The sequence below is a fragment of the Azolla caroliniana genome, unplaced genomic scaffold (genome assembly GCF_043228905.1).
Source record: "Azolla caroliniana isolate FFs.n. ecotype wild unplaced genomic scaffold, voAzoCaro1.0.p SCAF_16, whole genome shotgun sequence".
Classification (NCBI taxonomy): domain Eukaryota; kingdom Viridiplantae; phylum Streptophyta; class Polypodiopsida; order Salviniales; family Salviniaceae; genus Azolla; species Azolla caroliniana.
In genome coordinates this window covers 13,059,251-13,077,326 of record NW_028230451.1, presented here as the reverse complement: position 1 = coordinate 13,077,326, position 18,076 = coordinate 13,059,251, and the positions used below count along the sequence as shown (strand labels likewise).

At 39.3% G+C, this 18,076-nt stretch overlaps 1 protein-coding gene across 1 annotated transcript; it reads right to left on the bottom strand.

Annotated features, from left to right (window-relative positions):
- Positions 1 to 8,688: 8,688 nt before the first annotated feature.
- Positions 8,689 to 15,432, bottom strand: TOR1 (ARM repeat superfamily protein). The gene is made up of 6 exons (XM_087332037.1): positions 14,185 to 15,432; positions 12,675 to 12,866; positions 12,502 to 12,598; positions 11,773 to 12,401; positions 9,593 to 10,516; positions 8,689 to 9,068 (listed from the first exon to the last, which is right to left on the bottom strand). The coding sequence occupies exons 1-6, from the start codon at positions 15,037 to 15,039 to the stop codon at positions 8,889 to 8,891; spliced, it is 2,877 nt and encodes a 958-aa protein (XP_087188163.1). The 5' UTR covers positions 15,040 to 15,432; the 3' UTR covers positions 8,689 to 8,888.
- Between the last annotated feature and the right edge of the window lie 2,644 nt (positions 15,433 to 18,076).

Sequence of the window (18,076 nt, the reverse complement as noted above, 5' to 3'; positions counted from 1 at the left end):
TATGTAACTCATTAGTTATGTGTCATAGAATATGATTTTATGACACATAGTTAATGTGTAGAGAGTAATGGTGTGACTCTTGACCTTTGAGTAATCATAGATTCTCAAAAGGTATGCTCACATGTTGTGTTATTTTGAGCTTGATTCTCAACATTTACATTAAGCAGTATTTTTATTAACTGTTTTTTTACAAAAGGGTCTCTAAAATAATAATAAACATACCTAAAAGGGGTTTATAAAAGATGGCGTGAACGCACGTGATACAACATCTTTATATATAGTGGAGCCCCCGGGATCATTACAAAAAGCTTTACCAATTTCAGAAAAATTCAAATTCCGACTTAACAATGCCGGTAAAGACTTACTCCATTGTTTTTTAACAAGTTAGACAGGGAGGGTATAGTGCTTTTTGTGCTGCGTTTGTGAGATGTTTGAATCCAGACCATTCTACAATAGAATGCACATTACACATGCATTGACCAATTTGTCATTCAAAGGCACATTCGATCAATCAGTATGAACATAATCTTTTCAATAAGGTCGTAACTCCAGTAAGACAAATGTAGTCACATGACGACCGCATGGAAGATAGACATCAACAACAACATTGGTTTCGGGATGATGTTCGACCGAGATATGAGGACCGTTACCCATCGGATCAGAATCAGTGGGATGAATATCGAAGGGATGATCGCCACGATGATTATCAACGAGACAATGACCGTCAAGATGATTATAGGAGGGATAGTCATCACACATATGAGCATGATTACTCACCAAGACATAATAGAAATGATCGACGTCCTTACAAAGGTTCTCGACATTACGATGACCGATGATCTTATGATCAAAGGCGAAATGATAACAATAGACAGAACAATCGTTGATTCAGTGACAAATGTCGAGACAACAATAGGCGACCCAAGGCGTATTGATAGTTTCAATATAATTCTAAAACGTGAGATGACCCGGAACCACAGGATGTTCGGCAATCACGTTATGAGAATGGCAAAAATAGTGGGCCGAAAGAACCAAATTGCTATACCTGCAGAAAAGATGGGCACCATGCAAATCAATGTCCAACCAAAGAAAAAGGGAAGGCTCCATCGGTAAATATGGTAACCGTAGAGGTACAACAAGTCACGACCAGGAGTAAAGCAAAACAATCCGAATGGGACACCCAAGAAGCTATTCAAAAAGCCGCGCAAGAATGGGTTGAAGCAAATAAGCGGAATATTGACCGAATGATGCAGGAAATAGTGAAATAGTCTAAAGGATTCTTGTTACCGGTAAGAAGAATGAAGTAATAGAGTCGATAACCGAACATGATTACACATGGCAAGTGTTGGCTAATTGTCATATAACTTTACCATTGGCTAGGTTACTTAAAGTAGTTCCCAGATTTAGAGAGACGGTCGCAACAATTCTCACTAAGAAAATGTCGAAATAGGTTGACGTTAATTTCACCAATCTAGTTAAAGGACCAACAATAATGGATGAGCAAATCCCGACAATTAAGGTAATCATTCAGGGCCAAGAGGTTCCAGGTAGCATTGTGGGGCCTTAGGAGTAAATGTGATTAATAAAACCAGCTGCGATTGACCTAGCATCACAAAATGGGAGACATTTCCATTCTAATTACGAATGGCAGATACAAGCATTATCTGACCACTAAGTTTAATTCGACAACTCGATATTGTCATTGGCGGACATACCTTCCATATATCGGTGGTCGTCCTACATTTAGATGCACCAGGAGCATACCCTATGTTGTTAGGTCGACGATGGCTTTGCACAACCAATATCAAACAAAATTGGCAGAAGAATCTTCTTACTTTACGAAAAAGCAAAACAAAAATTAGAGTTTCGACTTAGGAGAAAGCAACGACAACATGGCAGTTTGTGCCTTTATATGCTAAATCTGTCAATATAATGGAGGGGTTGGATGACGGGGAATTGAATCAGTACTTTGATGAAAATCCGAAGATCATTCCCTTATTTGAGATCGACGTAGTCGAAATAATCACCCCATATATTAATAATGAAGAAAAAGATGTTCATGTCCCAGTCGAGGACAAAAATTTAAAGGAGTTACGACATCAATAGGAAACCATGGAAAAGGAGGTGCAAGTATCACAGAGAGTGCAGGATTCTACACTCTAGGAATTGAATCTGGCAGAAAATGATAGTGACTTGCCGAAAACAATGTTAATAGCCAGGGAAATGCAATCAGCCGAGAAGACCAAGCTCACAGAATTACTACGACAATACAAAGATGTGTTTGCATGGTCGTTCAAGGATATGAAGGGATTGGATCCTACTTTTTGTCAACATCAGATCAACCTACATAAGGATGCTAAGCCTGTACAACAACGATGTTATAGACTGAATCCTAATTATGTTGTCAAAGTGAAAGAAGAAATTGACAAACTGCTACGGGTTGGATTCATTCAACTAGTCAAGAAAGCCACTTGGCTTAGGCCAATAGTCGTAGTTCCCTAGAAGAATGGGAAAATTAGGGTGTATGTCGATTACATAAAATTGAATGTAGCAACAGTGATAGATGCTTTTTTGTTACCTTTCATTGATGGAGTACTCAACACAGTAGCCGATCACAAGATATATAGCTTCCTGGATGGATTCAACAGTTGTAATAAGATTCGAATGCACCAAGAGAATCAGGAAAAGAAGGCCTTTGTCACTAAATGGGACGTTTTTGTCGCAATTGTCATGATGTTCGGTCTCAAAACAGCCCCAACTACATTCGAGAGGATAATTATGGAAAACTTTTCGGAATATATACCTACATTTATGCAAGTATTTCTCGACAACTTTGTGGTCTACAATCGAAAAAATGATCATCTCGAACATCTCCAAATCTGTTTGGAGAAGTGTCAACAAGGTCAACTAAGTTTAAATCCAATGAAATGTGTATTCGGCATAACAAATGGTACGTTACTTGGCAATATTGCTAGTCAGGATGGAATTGTTGTCGACCCCGATAAAGTGAAAGCAATAATGGATGCACCACCGTCGACAAATGCTAAGGCATTAAGTCGATTTTTGGGCCAAATTAGATGGCATAGTCGAATGATCAGATATTTGGCCGACGTTGCTACACCTCTCCATGCTGCAGTACATAGAATACCTTTTCAATGGTCGACGCAAAACAAGAGGCTTATGATTGCCTGAAGAAGATGCTATTGAGAGTTCCAGTCATTCAACCACTTGATTGGACAAAATATTTTCATGTATTTGTCGATGCATCCGATATAGCAATTGGAAGTGCAATAATGCAACTGTTAGAACCAAATTGGTATAGACTAATCTACTACGCAAGTCGGAAGTTGTCGACTGCCGAGTAGAATTATTCAACAATAGAACGAGAAGCTCTCGACATGATTTATAGTGTAAATCAGTTTGGACACTATCTTCTCGAACGAAAATTTACCTTTCATGTCGACCATTCTGCTATATTATACCTAGTGTCAAAGCAATCTTTAATCGGGAAATTAGCAAGATGGACGCTTCTCTTAGAGGATTTCAAGTCTGACATTATTCATCGTCCTGGAGTGCAACATGCAGTAGCCGACTATCTAAGTTTATTAGAGTCTAGAGAACCAGGTGAATGCGTTCGCAACAATTTTCTGGATGCCCAATTGTTCCGAGCTGAAGCTTTTAATACAACAGAACTAGATGAAGAGTCGGCATATTTATGGATCACAAAGATGACTACATTTCTAACACGCGGAGACCTTTGCCGTGATGGCAACGATGACGACTATTCATGACTGTTGGAGGGTGTCACCTCCATCAAATGGACGTGAAGAACCACTTTCTTCAAAGCAAGTTAGAAGAGGAAGTGTTCATGATTCAAACACTTGGTTTCGAATCGAACAACCATTCGACCATAGTCTACCAACTCAAGAAGCCAGTGTACGGACTCAAGTAAGCATTGCGTGCTCGGCACTTGAAGATTACTCAGTATCTTCACCAAATCGGCTTCTGAATGTTGAAATTGGACAACTCCCTCTACGTAAGAAGCGATTCTGAAAGCCTGATTGTGATCATCCAGTACGTGGATGATTTGGTTATCGGAGGAGACAATATAGCCAACATCAACAAGGTCAAATCGCTCATGTTCAGCAGATTCAAAATGAAAGACATGCTCGAGCTCCATTACTTCCTCATAATAGAAGTAATTCGGATACCAGTCGGGATCATGATCTCCCAACAACACTATCACCTCAACTTGTTGTACAAGTTCAAGATGATAGAGTGCAAACTTGTGTCAACCCCTCTCGATTGAAACCTAAAGCTCGATGCTAACTCTGGAACAGAAGATTGTGACCCAACTCAGTATTGTCAGTTGATCGGTAGCTTAATCTATCTTGCCATCACACGACCCAAACTCAGTTATTCCGTTGGTCTACTTAGCCAATTCATGGAGAAACCTCAGGATATTCATCTGGATTGCGCTAAGAGAGTACTCAGGTACGTTAGTGGGACAATGGATTACGACATCATGTATAAGTCGGGCACAGTCCTTCAACTCGAAGGGCACACAGATGCAGATTGGGCCAGCTACAAGGCTGATAGACGATAGACATTAGGATTTGTCTTCTCCCTCGGCAATGGAGCAATATCTTAGAGCAACAAAAAGCAGCTGATAGTCGCAATGTCGAGCACAAAAGCCGAATACATGGGCACATGTGAAACCGTATGATTGAAAAGAATATTGAAGGATCTGGGAGTTCCAATCAAGGATCAGATTCTCCTTTACTACGACAACATGAGCAGTATTCATCTGGCTCGGAACCCGGTGTTTCATGTGCGCACGAAGCATATCGAAGTGCACTATCACTTCATCCGAGAGCATGTTCAAGTTGGAGATGTTGACTTGCAACACATCAGTACGAATCTTCAGGTAGCTAACATCTTCACAAAAGCCTTAGGAGTCGACAAGCTCAGACAATTCATGTCAGACCTTGGCCTAACAATTGCCGCATTGCCGAGGTTGAGGGGGAGTACAACGCAGACGAGAACAATGCACAGCCAAACAACATCCAATCAGTCGATCGAAGCAGACCAAAGGAGCAGTCGAAGTAGCAGCATAACTGACCAAGGAGAGTCAAAGCACAATGCTGACAGTCTAATCGAACAAGGAGCACGAAGTAGTCGAACAAAGGAGAATAGTCAAAACCGATCCAACCAACCATCTGCACACAGAACCGAGGAATCCTAAAAGCCGAAATGAACCAAATAGCAAGACGACTTTCCAACGACAAGAAGTTGCGTTTGAAGGGGCATGTTGAGAATCAAACCCAACTTCCCCAATGCAATGGCTTTCATACTAGCAATAGACACTCTAGGTTCATGTTAGTTTTGTAAATAGTAGAAAGGGTAGTTTCCCTAAGTTAGTTGGTATTTAAACCAACCCTTTTGTAACTAAGTTACTATTGGATGTATTTTACATTCTGCTAATACAACATCTTGTTCTCTCTGTCTTTGTGTGTGTGTTTTTTTTTTTGTAATTAGCTTACCCTAGTGGTAAATTGTTAACACTACAAGCTAGATCTTGGGTTCGAAACCCAATTTTCTCACTTCTCTCTATTATATACTTCATATATATCTCTTAATTCACTAGACGTCACTGTGGAATGTAGAGGTTGAACCCATGACCACCTGGTCTCCATTGGGCAACCTTACTAACTGAGCTACATCCATCTGCGCTCTCTATATTTTCTCTCTCTCTGTCTCTTTTATCATAATTACCTTACCCTAGTGGTAAGTTGTTAGCACTACAAGCATTGCGTTCTGGGTTCGAAACCCAACTTCTTCACCTCTCTATTATATACTTCTTATATATCTCTTAATTCACTAGATGCCACTGTGGAATGTAGGGGTTGAACCCATGACCACCTAGTCTCCATTGGGCAACCTTACCAACTAAGCTACATCCATCTGGGCTCTCTCTCTCTCTCTCTCTCTCTCTCTCTCTCTCTCTCTTTGTCTTACACACACGCACTTCCTTCCATTGCACAAGATCACCTACACTCTCCATTTCTTTACAAATATATTACAAACCATCTATTTTTACTCATTTTATGCATATTTTGTCAAGCATTCTTGTTCTCTATGAACAAAGATTATTTGGTATTCTTATTAAAGTTTTATAATGCTTTTCTAAATAGTTTCCACCATGGCAACACCTACACATATTTCTTAACCATAATCTTGATGTCATACATGGTGTTACACTTGTTTCTATTCCTTTGTATTTACTTAATCAATTCAAAGAAGATGAGATTGATCCCCAACTTCAGGATTATTAACAATGGCGCATATTTGTTAGGAGTATGACACTATTACTCGTAGATCTAAATTGTGATGAACTATGGAAACTATGTAACAACTACAGTTGTTTGAATAAAGCCACGACATACCAACTAATTAGAATTTTATAGCAATGTTGTCTCAACATTAGTAATTTAGTTTGAGCATTTGCAAAAGGGGTACAAATTGGTCTTTCTCAGATAGAGAAAGTGAAATTATGGTTTATCCTTTATAATGTCCAAGAACTTTGTTCATTCTTTAGTTACATTGATTTAATGCACAATCTATTTGCAATAACTCACAATTGACAATGCCATTTAGTGCTCACAACCATAAGATAGAGAATCTTTGAGGGCCTCGTGGATTTGGTGTCTATAGGGTAGTAAAATGTTGGCAAACCATGTGAAATGAAGGTTGTTAGACACATTGATTCACCATCTCTAATGACTACCTTATATTTAGGTGTCCTTGTATTGGGTCTCCCATGGAGTCAAGGCTAAGAATGCATTGCCACTTGGTGCACATGCTTGCATCATCCCATGCATTATGAACAAAGCATGTCTCACTTAGCACACATGCTCTAGGTTGCACTTAAGTATTCCTAATTTATCTTCATTTGTATCTAATTTCCTATTGAAAGCTACTCAACATATAATTGCTACACTTGTAGTTTTACATAGCTTCATAATTTGGAGGTACAATATTTGAATATTTTCCTCTTCAAAAATTACATTTTATATGCACATCATTGATTAATTTTAAATATTACACATTTCCTACGGTTCTTTATAACTAGAACCTATCCCTAGAAGTGTTGAAATATGAGCAAGGAGAATTCCAAGAGGCAAGTGTTGAAAGAAAAGACAAGTGGCTATCAAGGGTATTCCAAGAGGCTTCAACATATAAATTGGACCATTGTTATTGAACAACCTCTAGCATTGTAACATTGTCAAAATGGGGCATGTGCTAAGTGCACATGCGACATCCACCCAAAGCCTTTAAGCACTATCCAACATGAAGAACCCATCTTTAGCAATGGGCTTGGTTCAATTTCTTTGCCTTGAAACTGAACTGAACCATTTACGTAAAATAAAAACCAAACCAAATCGTTTATGAACTCTAGAGCCATTTAATCCAAACTATTTAAGAAAAGGTGAACCAAACCATTTAAACCAAAACTATTTAGGGAAAAGTTGAAACCAAACTTGACCATTTAATAAAAAATTTAGACCTAACCATTTAAGTTAAATTAATTAAAAAAACTAAAATACATTAAATTAAATAAGCATTTGAGTTAAATTAATTAAATCAATAATAAATTATCAATGCAACCATTAAATTAGTAAGCAATTAAGGGAGAAGAAAAAGTTAACTAAAAACTTTTAAACCTTTAAACCAAAACCATTTAAACCCATAGACTGACATATACACCATTTTTGTGATTTTCGCCATGCATGATATTTGCAAGATTTGAGAATAAGAAATGGCCCCAAGAATATTATAAAACCATTCCTTTTTCAAAATAAATTTATATAATAAAAATGATTTAATTCACTAAAAGAAATATTTAATTCACTAAAAATTCATTATTTCACTAAACAATTAATTAACTCACTAATAATTAGTTAAATTATTAGGGTTTCAAAAAAACCCTAAGTTTGCAAGCTGAGAACCAAATTTAGGGTTTCAAAAAAACCCTTGAGTTAAAATGTGTTCGTATTCGTATTCGGATACATTCATGGGAGAGGCCCTACAAATGTGAATATGTCAATCTATGCTTAAAGCTATAAACCAACAAACCAAACTAAAACTGAACAATTTATTAATAAGTCAAACCAAACCAAACCATTTAATTTTCTTTGGAACCAATAAACCATTAAACTATGACTCAACAGTTTGGTTAAGTTTGAGCTGAAATGAGGCCCATAGTTACATCCATCTTTAGGCTTTTCAAATGAAACCAATAGCATAAATTTACTCATCATTTACAACTATGGTTTCCTACTCGAGTCAGCTTCGATTCATTCATGATACCATTGGAAGTTTTATCCTCATGGACCATGTTAGCTTAAAATTTAATCATCATTTACAACTATGGTTTCCTACGCGAGTTCAATAAGATATTTTACTGCTTTGATACATCCATCACACCATTGGATCATGTTTTTGGCTGTATCTTAGTATACATAGAAAAACACAGCCACCTCACATGGAACCTTTACATAATATATGTTTCAGAAGATACCTTTCACCATATTTATTCCTTCCCTAAATGTTTCTTGCTGTGTTTGCCCATCAAGGCACTTTTAGCGATGGGGTGTTGATTTCATGAACTCCTCATAGAAAAAAGAATCACACCAAAAACACTGAATCATTTTAGCCTATCATAATTTGTTGTATATAGCATATTCAAATTGTTGTTTGCTCATGCGCCATGCCAAAAAGACTAGACAAAATGAATACAGTTTCGCGGACAAAGACATTCACACGATGTTTTTTAAGAATTCATAATAATAAGAAAAGACTTCTGAGCATGTTTTTGATGCAGCCTTTTACAAGTCTATAGACCAAGCACTTGAAAGTTGGTGTATAAGCTCGTCTATACTATTGCCAATCCACCCATCAGGCAATTCCATACCAGAAGATTCTTGCAAAGCCATTAGTAGCTCTTTCTTTGAATCTAATGTCAAATCGAAGCATTCTGGACCATTATTAGCCACCATATTAGCCACCTGTAAAGCTCAAGGTAATCAGAAATCTTCCTTTCCAAAGCTAGAAATCCTACAAAACCATATCTTAGGCCTGGCAATATTTTATTTTCTTTGCAAAAGTAAATAGCAAACTCTATTTATATGACATTCTCTAGTTTGAAATATCCAAGCAATGATTTGTGTACCTTTCTCTCCTGTTCTTTACTATGTCATTTGTTACTCCTAATTCCCTATCTCGTAAGTAATGTCTTGGATCCTTTACTAATTCCTCTTTCTCCCTTACTCATACGGGCACACGTGTATATAAAGCTCAGTTAGAGAAGCCAATCTACTTATTTTGGAAAGCTTTATTTGAAATGGCTTAAAACCTAGGGATATTTTAATAAGCCATCCTATTTTAATACATCTTCCTTAATGAACATTACGTGTGTAAACATTTAAGGATAATTCATCACTATGTTTGCAAATAAGTGACAGTGCATCACATTGCCCTTTGCAGGAAATGTCTTGATGCACCTTGTTAGAACTGAGAAACAATAAATAACCTGTTGGATCCAAGCGAGGCAGTAGTCGAAATAGTTCTGCTGCTGAAGTAGCTGACCAACAACATGCAAAACTTCAGCCACGGTCGATATAGTGAGCTGATCCAGGACAGGTCCAGTTCGAGTCATCAATCTCATGAGCATAAGATCATCATCAGCACAAAGCACCTCGTTATAAGCAGATTCTAAGTCTCCCGTGCGAATAAACTCCATGGCAGAGCCCCATAAGCTCCAATACCCTTTTCCATCCCGCCCACTACTGAACTTTTGTGGTAAGTTTTCAGAAGCCACTTCATTAAGCAAAGGTCTCGAAGCTGCTGAAGAAAGAGATTCTGCGTCGGAAGGTTCAGCATCTTCTCCGGCCACTCGGATGGCTGCAAGAGTAGCTTCATCTTTGGAAGCTTGCCAAACACTTCGAGCAGAAGGACCCTCCCCCAGCCTAAATGCCCCAGGTACTCTCTCCCATGCTCTTGTCAATCTTATCTCCTCAGTTTCTTCGAACTCTTCCTTCTCGCTCCTCGATAATACATCAGTAGACCCTCTACGCCGCATACCAGAATCTACCATATTTGTCCCAGTTACAGTTAGCTCATCCCTAAAGCCTCTGTGTGCAAACCCATCCCAATCTCGAGGATGAGGCTCAGATGAACGATACATACTTGACCTCAAGCTTTTATTAATATTTTCAGAGGCAGAGACTCGTTCTTCATTCACACTTTTACCAAAACCAGAGCTCACATAGTCAGATCCAGGGGTATTGTATCTGGTATGTAACTTGAAGCCATAGTTTGTTCTCATGACACCAGAATTCAATCTTTTTCCTCCAAAAAACTGTGATTCAGAAGCTAAATCTTCAACCATGTGCTCAAGGTCACGGAGCCTGGATTGTAATATAAACATATTTTCGTCGGAGCATGTTAAAAAATCCTGGAAAGTATCAGCCATAAATATAATGTAAATAATCTATTATAAACCATAATGGAAACACACAAATTTGGTGATCTAGAGTTTAAATGACAACCTTTGCATATTGTATTATAGAACCTTAGAGAAGCTATGGGATTTCATTTCAAATTGGGAAATCCCAATTACGAGAAACAGTTTCCATACTAATTATACAGAAGCAAGGATTCATGTCTCCAGAAAACATAAGCTGAGTGTGGGACTAGAGAAAGATTAGAGTTAGGGTTATCTTTGATCCAAGTTACAAAGCTTTAAATGGCGATTAGTATTCCAAGGCTCTGGGAAAGTTAAAAGGAAAACTATATAGAGTAACACAAAGGTTTGTTGTTCTAGCAATTACACATGGAAACACTCATTAATCTCCTTTGGAAATTTCCTAAAGTTACATTCAAGTCATGGCTGAAATCATTAACGATAAATGGACATAATGACTACATTTACACACTATCAACACTTGTAATCAGGTCGGAGTACAAAAATCTATCAGATGAAACTTTGGGAATTCAGGCTAAATTACAATTGGAGATGATTAATTTTCAAAATATGACACAGGATTTGGAGGAGAACTTTATACTACTTCTAAAGTCCTGCTACGATGATGAATTGTTTTAGGAAATTTACTCAGGTTTGGTTTGGTGAAAATAGTTCCACCATGAATATAAAGCTCTGATGGAGCTCAAAAACAATGGATTAGTACTAAGATACAGCATAATGCACGAATAGCAATAGGACAACTTACTACTTTTGCATTAGCAAAAGAGGGAGTACTAGAAGTAATAACATTAGGACATCAAAGAGGTCTTGGGGATTATGAATGAATGGACTAACAAGAAAGGAACAGAATCAATAAGCTTGCAAATAAAATGCAGCACTCATCTGTTTTCTGATGATGTTGGGATATTAATATAACTTATTCCATGGAAGTGAGCATTGGAAATTTGGCATCCTTCTATGATTAGTTCATAAGATAAGTGATAGCTGCAAGAAACAGAATTTCTCACAAATAGTTGCGAGAAACAGAACTCCAATGTCCAGAAGGGTTCCAAAAGAAGTACGATAGACAACATTCTTCATTAGCACCTATTGGAAGCCTTGGCAGCAAAAAGCTTGAATTTCATTTGCGCTTTGGTGAATCAAAATTTTACAGCATACACAAAATGTAGCCAACCCATACTGCACAATAAGATATAATGACGCACAAAGGATCTAGACAGAAGTACCTCAAACATCTGCAATAGACTTGACTGTTGTTGTTCAAGCTGACAGAGTCTTTCCTCTATAAACACCCAAGTTGATCTCCCATTATTTGTTTCAAAAGTACTAGTACTAGCCACGTTAGTGACATGGATATTTGCTTTCCATACCGCATCACATTCAGTTTTTCCACTACCCTTTTGCATCACTGAGTTTTCTGTGTCCCTCAAAAACTGTGAGTTATCAGCAGTAGATGTCAACACTGTTGATAATTCACTACCCTCTGCAGATTTCTCTTCTTTTGTAGTCCTTCCTATAGGTGCATCGTCAACAATAACTCCATCTCCAGCACAAACCTCCTCAGGATTAGACATCTGTGAAGAACTGCGAGGCAATACAACCTCAATTTGCCAATCATCAGAGTCTCGGGCAGCTATTTTCTGAAAGAATTCTGGATTAAGCTTCTTATCACTGAGAGTAGAAGCCCTTCTTCTGATTGCTTCAACTGGCTTTTCAGCTGATCTCTGCATTCGTCTCGGGCTGGATTTATTACCTTTTACAGGACCTTCTGCTGCATTAGGACTTGCCAGTTTAGGGACAGGACTTGAACTACGTAACTCAAGCTTCTGCATTCCATTTGTTGGCTCGGAGTTGTCTGATTAAACACATTGTAATAACAGAATCATATCACATTACATATTACTGACATGCAAAATAACTTATAAGCAAAGTGCCTTTCATAGATTATAAATTACCAGGTGTTTTTGCTGATTCAAGGGACTCCAGTTCAGTCCCAGTCAAGGCCTTCCATAGCTGAATTGCATCGTGGACAGTGTCTCTTACAGGTTTCACCTACAAAAGCACTAGAAGGGATTTATATAAAGATGAATTAAACATATAACATCCATACAAGCCCAAAAGCACCAACCTTATCAAAGCGACAAGATTCCAGTACTTGCAGGGTTGCTGATCTAAAGGATAACAATGCTGGACCGAGGTTATTTCCCATACGGGTCAAGGTTTCAGCAGCTGCTTTACGTGTTGCCCAATCACTACTCTCTAAGGCTTCATGCACACATGGCATAACCAAACCCAATTGTTGTTGACCTAGAGCTCCAACCTGTAATGTAAGAAGAGCATATTAGAGCCATGAGTATGTAACGAGGTGGAAATTATCAAATTGAGGCATTTTAGGTATGATACTAATAGCTTATTGCTACTCCCTCATTTCTCTCTCCTCTCTTATTGATTTCTGCATTGTAAACAACAGGCGATCCATCATATTGTGTGTTGGACATAATTCATTGTTTGTTCTTCCAATTCAATACTGATACTTTGGGCATGAAACACTACTGATCAGTAAATTGATAAACTTCTAAAAAGACCTCCACAGTCAATCCATCAATAAACATGAAAAACAGAAATGGAGTGACGGGTCCAGAGAAACACTTTATCCAATAGCAAAAACTGCAGCAACAATTAAATTTGCGCCATCTAATATTTCTATTTGCAGTATTATCTTATTTTAACAGATCCTATCATACTTGGTACCTTTTACATTTTACATTCTAAGGTTGAGCTAGTTGTCTTTCTATCCGACAGATGAATCCTACATTTTACATTCTAAAGTTCAGATAAGGTTGAGCTAGTTGTCTTTCCATCCGACAGATGAATCCTACCATCTCTTTAACTTACATTGATTTCCATAGGAATAGGTGAGATAGCTAATACAGAGGTTAGAATGCATTAATCCACTGAATTGTTCTTAATGAATGCCTAAAGATATGTTGAAAGTATGTTGTTGCGAATCATATTCACTGCCTTTGATTCTAGAGCAACTGCCTGCTAGTTATCTGGTGTTCCATTGTATCCAGCACATCCGCCACTAGGTGCTGTACACTTCCATTATCATGCAAATGAGTTTTTATTTTCAGTGATAAATACTTTATAAGAAAGAAAAAAATGTCTTATGCACAGTACAGCACAATGTGATGTACTGTACCTTATGACTAAATGTAGCAAAGATGGATAAACATTTAGGAACCAATCAGAGAGAAAGAACTATAAATACTGACAAGGACCAAAAATACAATGTGATTTTTTCCTAGCTTTAACGCTACACATGTTACATTGCAAACTAGGTTTTCAAAAACAAGGAGGGTAAGGGAGCCAAAATCGCACTTTTAACCTACATTACAGGAAACAGCTCCCATACCATTTCCATTGGAGGTGGACATGTTTCAAGGCCTTCAAATGGCCCTGAAATATTAAATTTTAGTTTAAGCTACTATTCTAATTGAAAAGAGGTTCTAAAAACAAATAGTTTCCACATAGAACAAATCTCTATGCTTTTCATGATCCAAATGTGAAAACTATACAGCATTGTCTTCCTAAGTAAATCCTGTCAAAATGCAAGAGGATAGATAGAAAAGACAAACCTGTGATAAGCTTCCGATGACTGCGAGCAATGCAGGTCGAGCAAGAAAGTTGGGGTTGCTCATGAATTTGCATATACGGGGACAGAGACGGGCCATGGGGCCAACCGGAGGAGGTTTTGCACTCTCAATGACTCGGGAAAGACACATGGCTGCGCCCGTCTGAACACTCTTGTTTTGCTCACTAAGAGCATCAAAAAGAGGTTTCGTAAATGTGGCCAAGGTCACAATAGATGATGTATTAAGTGCACCATTTTCCTTCTCAAGGGAAAGAGGAGACAAAGACAAAGTAGGACCAGGAGACGAAACTGATGCTGATGCTGACGATAGCATTCGCGCAGAAAGGACTGAGATCACATCCACGCACGCATCCCGGACACTACTATCAGGATCTCTTAGCCTTCTCATAATGCTTGCAATGATCTTCACCAAGTGTGGAACCAATAGATCGGCATGTTCAGAGGATGCTAAAGATCCGAACAGCCGAACACATTCTTTCTTTACCACACTTTTTTGCTGCATTTCCGAATCATAAAGACACGAAAGACAGACCGAGATCGAGTCAGGAGCAGTTATAGATTCCATGATCTTTTCGAGCTCTTCGAGTCCGATTTGTTGCGTGTCTCTATCCGAAATCTTAGCTAAAGATGCGAGGATTCGCTGCTTCAGATCCATGAGAATGTGAGGAGGAGTAGGCGTGGAACTGTTACCTGATTTATAATGCTTCTGTTCCGTGGTAGATCGAGAGCCAACTTTGGAGGTTCCATGGCTTCTCGAAGAAGGTAAAGGTTCTGCTGTTGTCATTACTGCTCCAGAAAATACTAGACCTTGATCTGAAACTCTGCTTGAAGGTGCCATAGCTTCTTCTTCTTATGTTCTTACTGCCTTCCTCGTTTTCTTTCACCACTTGTTCTTCTATTGCAGACTTCTGCTACTTCTTCTTCGCATGTTCTTTCACTTGCAATGGTTGTCTACTTCTGTTTCTATGTCTACTACTACAACTACTGCAGAATTCTTCTTTTCTTAGGATGCAGAAGAAGAATGCAGTATTTGAGGACAGTGTTGGGGTTGGTGTGGGGAATGTAGGATCAGGAATTAGTAGTAAGAAGGAAGAAGAGCGAAGCCACGGCAGTTATGGATGGTTCGATCGATTGGGGCGGAGCTGCGTCGAAGCAAAGGCCATAGCCAGTGCCATGGTGCAGCTGAAGCCTTCTTCTCTCTCTGTCTTTCGGCTTCACCTTCACCTTCACCTTCACCTTCTCTGTTTCCCCTTATTTTGTTTGTCTTTGGTTTTCTCTAAGACTGAGAGCAGAGTATGTATGTGTCTATGTAATGTATGTATGTATGTATGTATGTATGTAATGTATGTATGTATCTATGTAATGTATGTATGTATCTATGTAATGTATGTATGTATCTATGTATCTATGTAATGTATGTATGTATCTATGTAATGTATGTATGTATGTATGCTCGTGTCTAGCTACTACCAAAAATTAAAGAGAGCTAAGTGAGGGAATCGCGGGTGCGGACGGTGCAAGTTGCACAACTGATGGCGTGTGCGATCTCCACTGTCCGATGTGGATAAAAAGCTGACAGCATCTGTCACCAAGAGCCCGACTTAGAAACAAACATCAAAAAATCTAAAAAACTATTAAGTGTACAACAAATATTTGCCGTGAAAATGATGCATAAATTTACTCAAAAGAAACCTAAACTTCCAACTGCGGAAAACCTAAAACTTAAAACTTAAAAATCACACAAACTTCTATCTCCAAGCGCTAAATAACAAATCAACTTAAAGTTTCAAATAAGAAGTTGTTGAGCGGACAAGCTCAACCAGATCTAGATCGGTTGAATAAGTTAGAGCCGGATCAGAATCAGAATAAGGTCGTAAGCTAAGGTCGTTAGAGGCCTACGACCTTAGCTTAGTACGTGGGCATATATTTGGGAGTCTGTGTCTGATGCTCTGTACGAGCATTAAAGTACTTGTCAATACTTTAGTCAATCCTTAAGGACTTGTATAATTAGTGCTCTTAAGCATTGTCGTATGTACAACATCTTTGAGTATTTTTGAAATTGAGTTTTCTTGTGTTCTGCTCTAACCCTGTCTCTCCCGCGTACTATATTCAAGTTTTCCGTTAAACCTTGACTTCTGTGTTCTGTTGTTATGTTTTGCTGTTATGCGGCTCAGCCAGTTTTGTCTACATTTTCGCACATTCACTTTTTCATGGTATCAGAGCGCGAGGGTTGAGAATCCTCTGATGTGGACAAGTGACGCTTACAAACAAACCCTAATACCCCATAGAGAATAGAGAAGGGAAGAATGGACAAAGGAATGGCTAGCTCGCTTCTGATGGAGAAGCTCGATAAAACCAACTATGCATCTTGGTTGTACGAGATGCACCAGTATCTACTCGGGCATGGCTATTGGAGTTGTGTCGACGAAGGCGATGATACAATACCTGATGCGGTACACAAGGACTTTTCGGCTTGGGAACAAGCGACAAACAGAGTAATGTTCTGCTTTGCGTCTAGTGTCAGCGATCAACTGCTTAGCCATCTCCAAGATGCCAAGACTCCAAAGGAAGCTTGGACGAACCTGAAGAAGGTCTTCGCTGCAAGCACCATGGCTCGGAAGCTGCAACTCCGACAGGAGTTGAGCAATGTCCAACAGAAAGACGTGTTGGTGGCCTATTACATGGCCTGGATAAAAGAGATCTCTGATTCCCTTGCCTCCATCAATGTGACCGTCGAGGAGGATGAGATGGTGTAGGTCTGTCTTGGGGGCCTGGCGTCGAAGTTCAGAACATTCTGAACGATGATATGTACAAGGGAGAATACGCCCTCGTTTTTCGACTTATAGTCAATGCTCCTTGTAGAGGAGAACCACATGGGTGCATCGATGAGTACACACACTGACAGCAAGATGCTATACACGGAGGTAGAGAGGCCCCATGGACGTGTTAGTCAAGGCGGATCAGCGTGAAATGGAGGCGGCTAACAAGAGCAGAATTGGAGGCACAAAGATAGTGTTGACAATAGTATCGGACCCTCCAGAAGCAGGGGGGGTCAAGGTGATGTCGGGAGCCAACAAGGAAAGGCGGTGATACTCTACTAGTACTGTGGCCAGAAGGGCCATAGAGAAATTGAGTGATGGAAGAAAAGAGCTTATTCGGACAATGCCAAATCGAGCTGGAGGGACGAAGATAGGTGTCACCGATCGCATTTTGTTGGAGATGGGTCAGGACCGACCCTCATAATGAAGCATAAGGCTAATTGAATGGCTACATCCGACTCGAAGTCGGAGGAAGAACCACATGACGAACCACAAAGAATGGTTCTCCTTTCTCGAGAAGCCGGAGAGCGAAAGCTTCATCAAGGAGGTAGGCCAAATCATTGCACAAGGGCGTTGTCGTGAAGATTCTGGGCCATAGGTAGAAACAAGGTGAAACGTGCGGGAGCACTGGTGTGCGCGAGTGCACACCCCTAGGTAATAAAATAGTGTAAGTGCTAGGCATAGGTAGAAGGAGGTGTACTAGGTAGTTAAGGCACTAATAGGGATTTAGACATAGCGTAAGTAGGGAGAGTTACGAGGAGAGCGAATCAGGGGGGAGAATCAGGGGGGAGAATCTAGGAAGGGAAAGCGACAAGTCAAGAATGCCTTATAACAGTCGCTCCTTGTGCTATAAAAGGGGTGACCTTTGACTGTTTGAGATATATCATTTTTGGGGGGGAAGTAATCGAGAGGGAAAGAAAGGAACAGAGAAAAAGACCAAACAAGGAGTCCTACGAGAGATCACCAGAAGGCGCTTCCCCTGCTCGCGTCAGATGCCCGAGTGCTCCCGACCAGGGATCGACCTTCTGTGTGCCTACTCCACTTTGTATTTGACTA

What these genes read in the sequence shown, in the direction of transcription:
- TOR1 (XM_087332037.1), bottom strand. Translation starts at nt 15,039, where the DNA reads ATGGCACCTTCAAGCAGAGTTTCAGATCAAGGTCTAGTATTTTCTGGA. An exon ending in GTCTATTGCAGATGTTTGAG is followed by an intron (nt 10,517 to 11,772) that starts GTACTTCTGTCT and finishes GATACTTTCCAG; the next exon opens with GATTTTTTAACATGCTCCGA. An exon ending in GCCTCGCTTGGATCCAACAG is followed by an intron (nt 9,069 to 9,592) that starts GTTATTTATTGT and finishes TGAGCTTTACAG; the next exon opens with GTGGCTAATATGGTGGCTAA.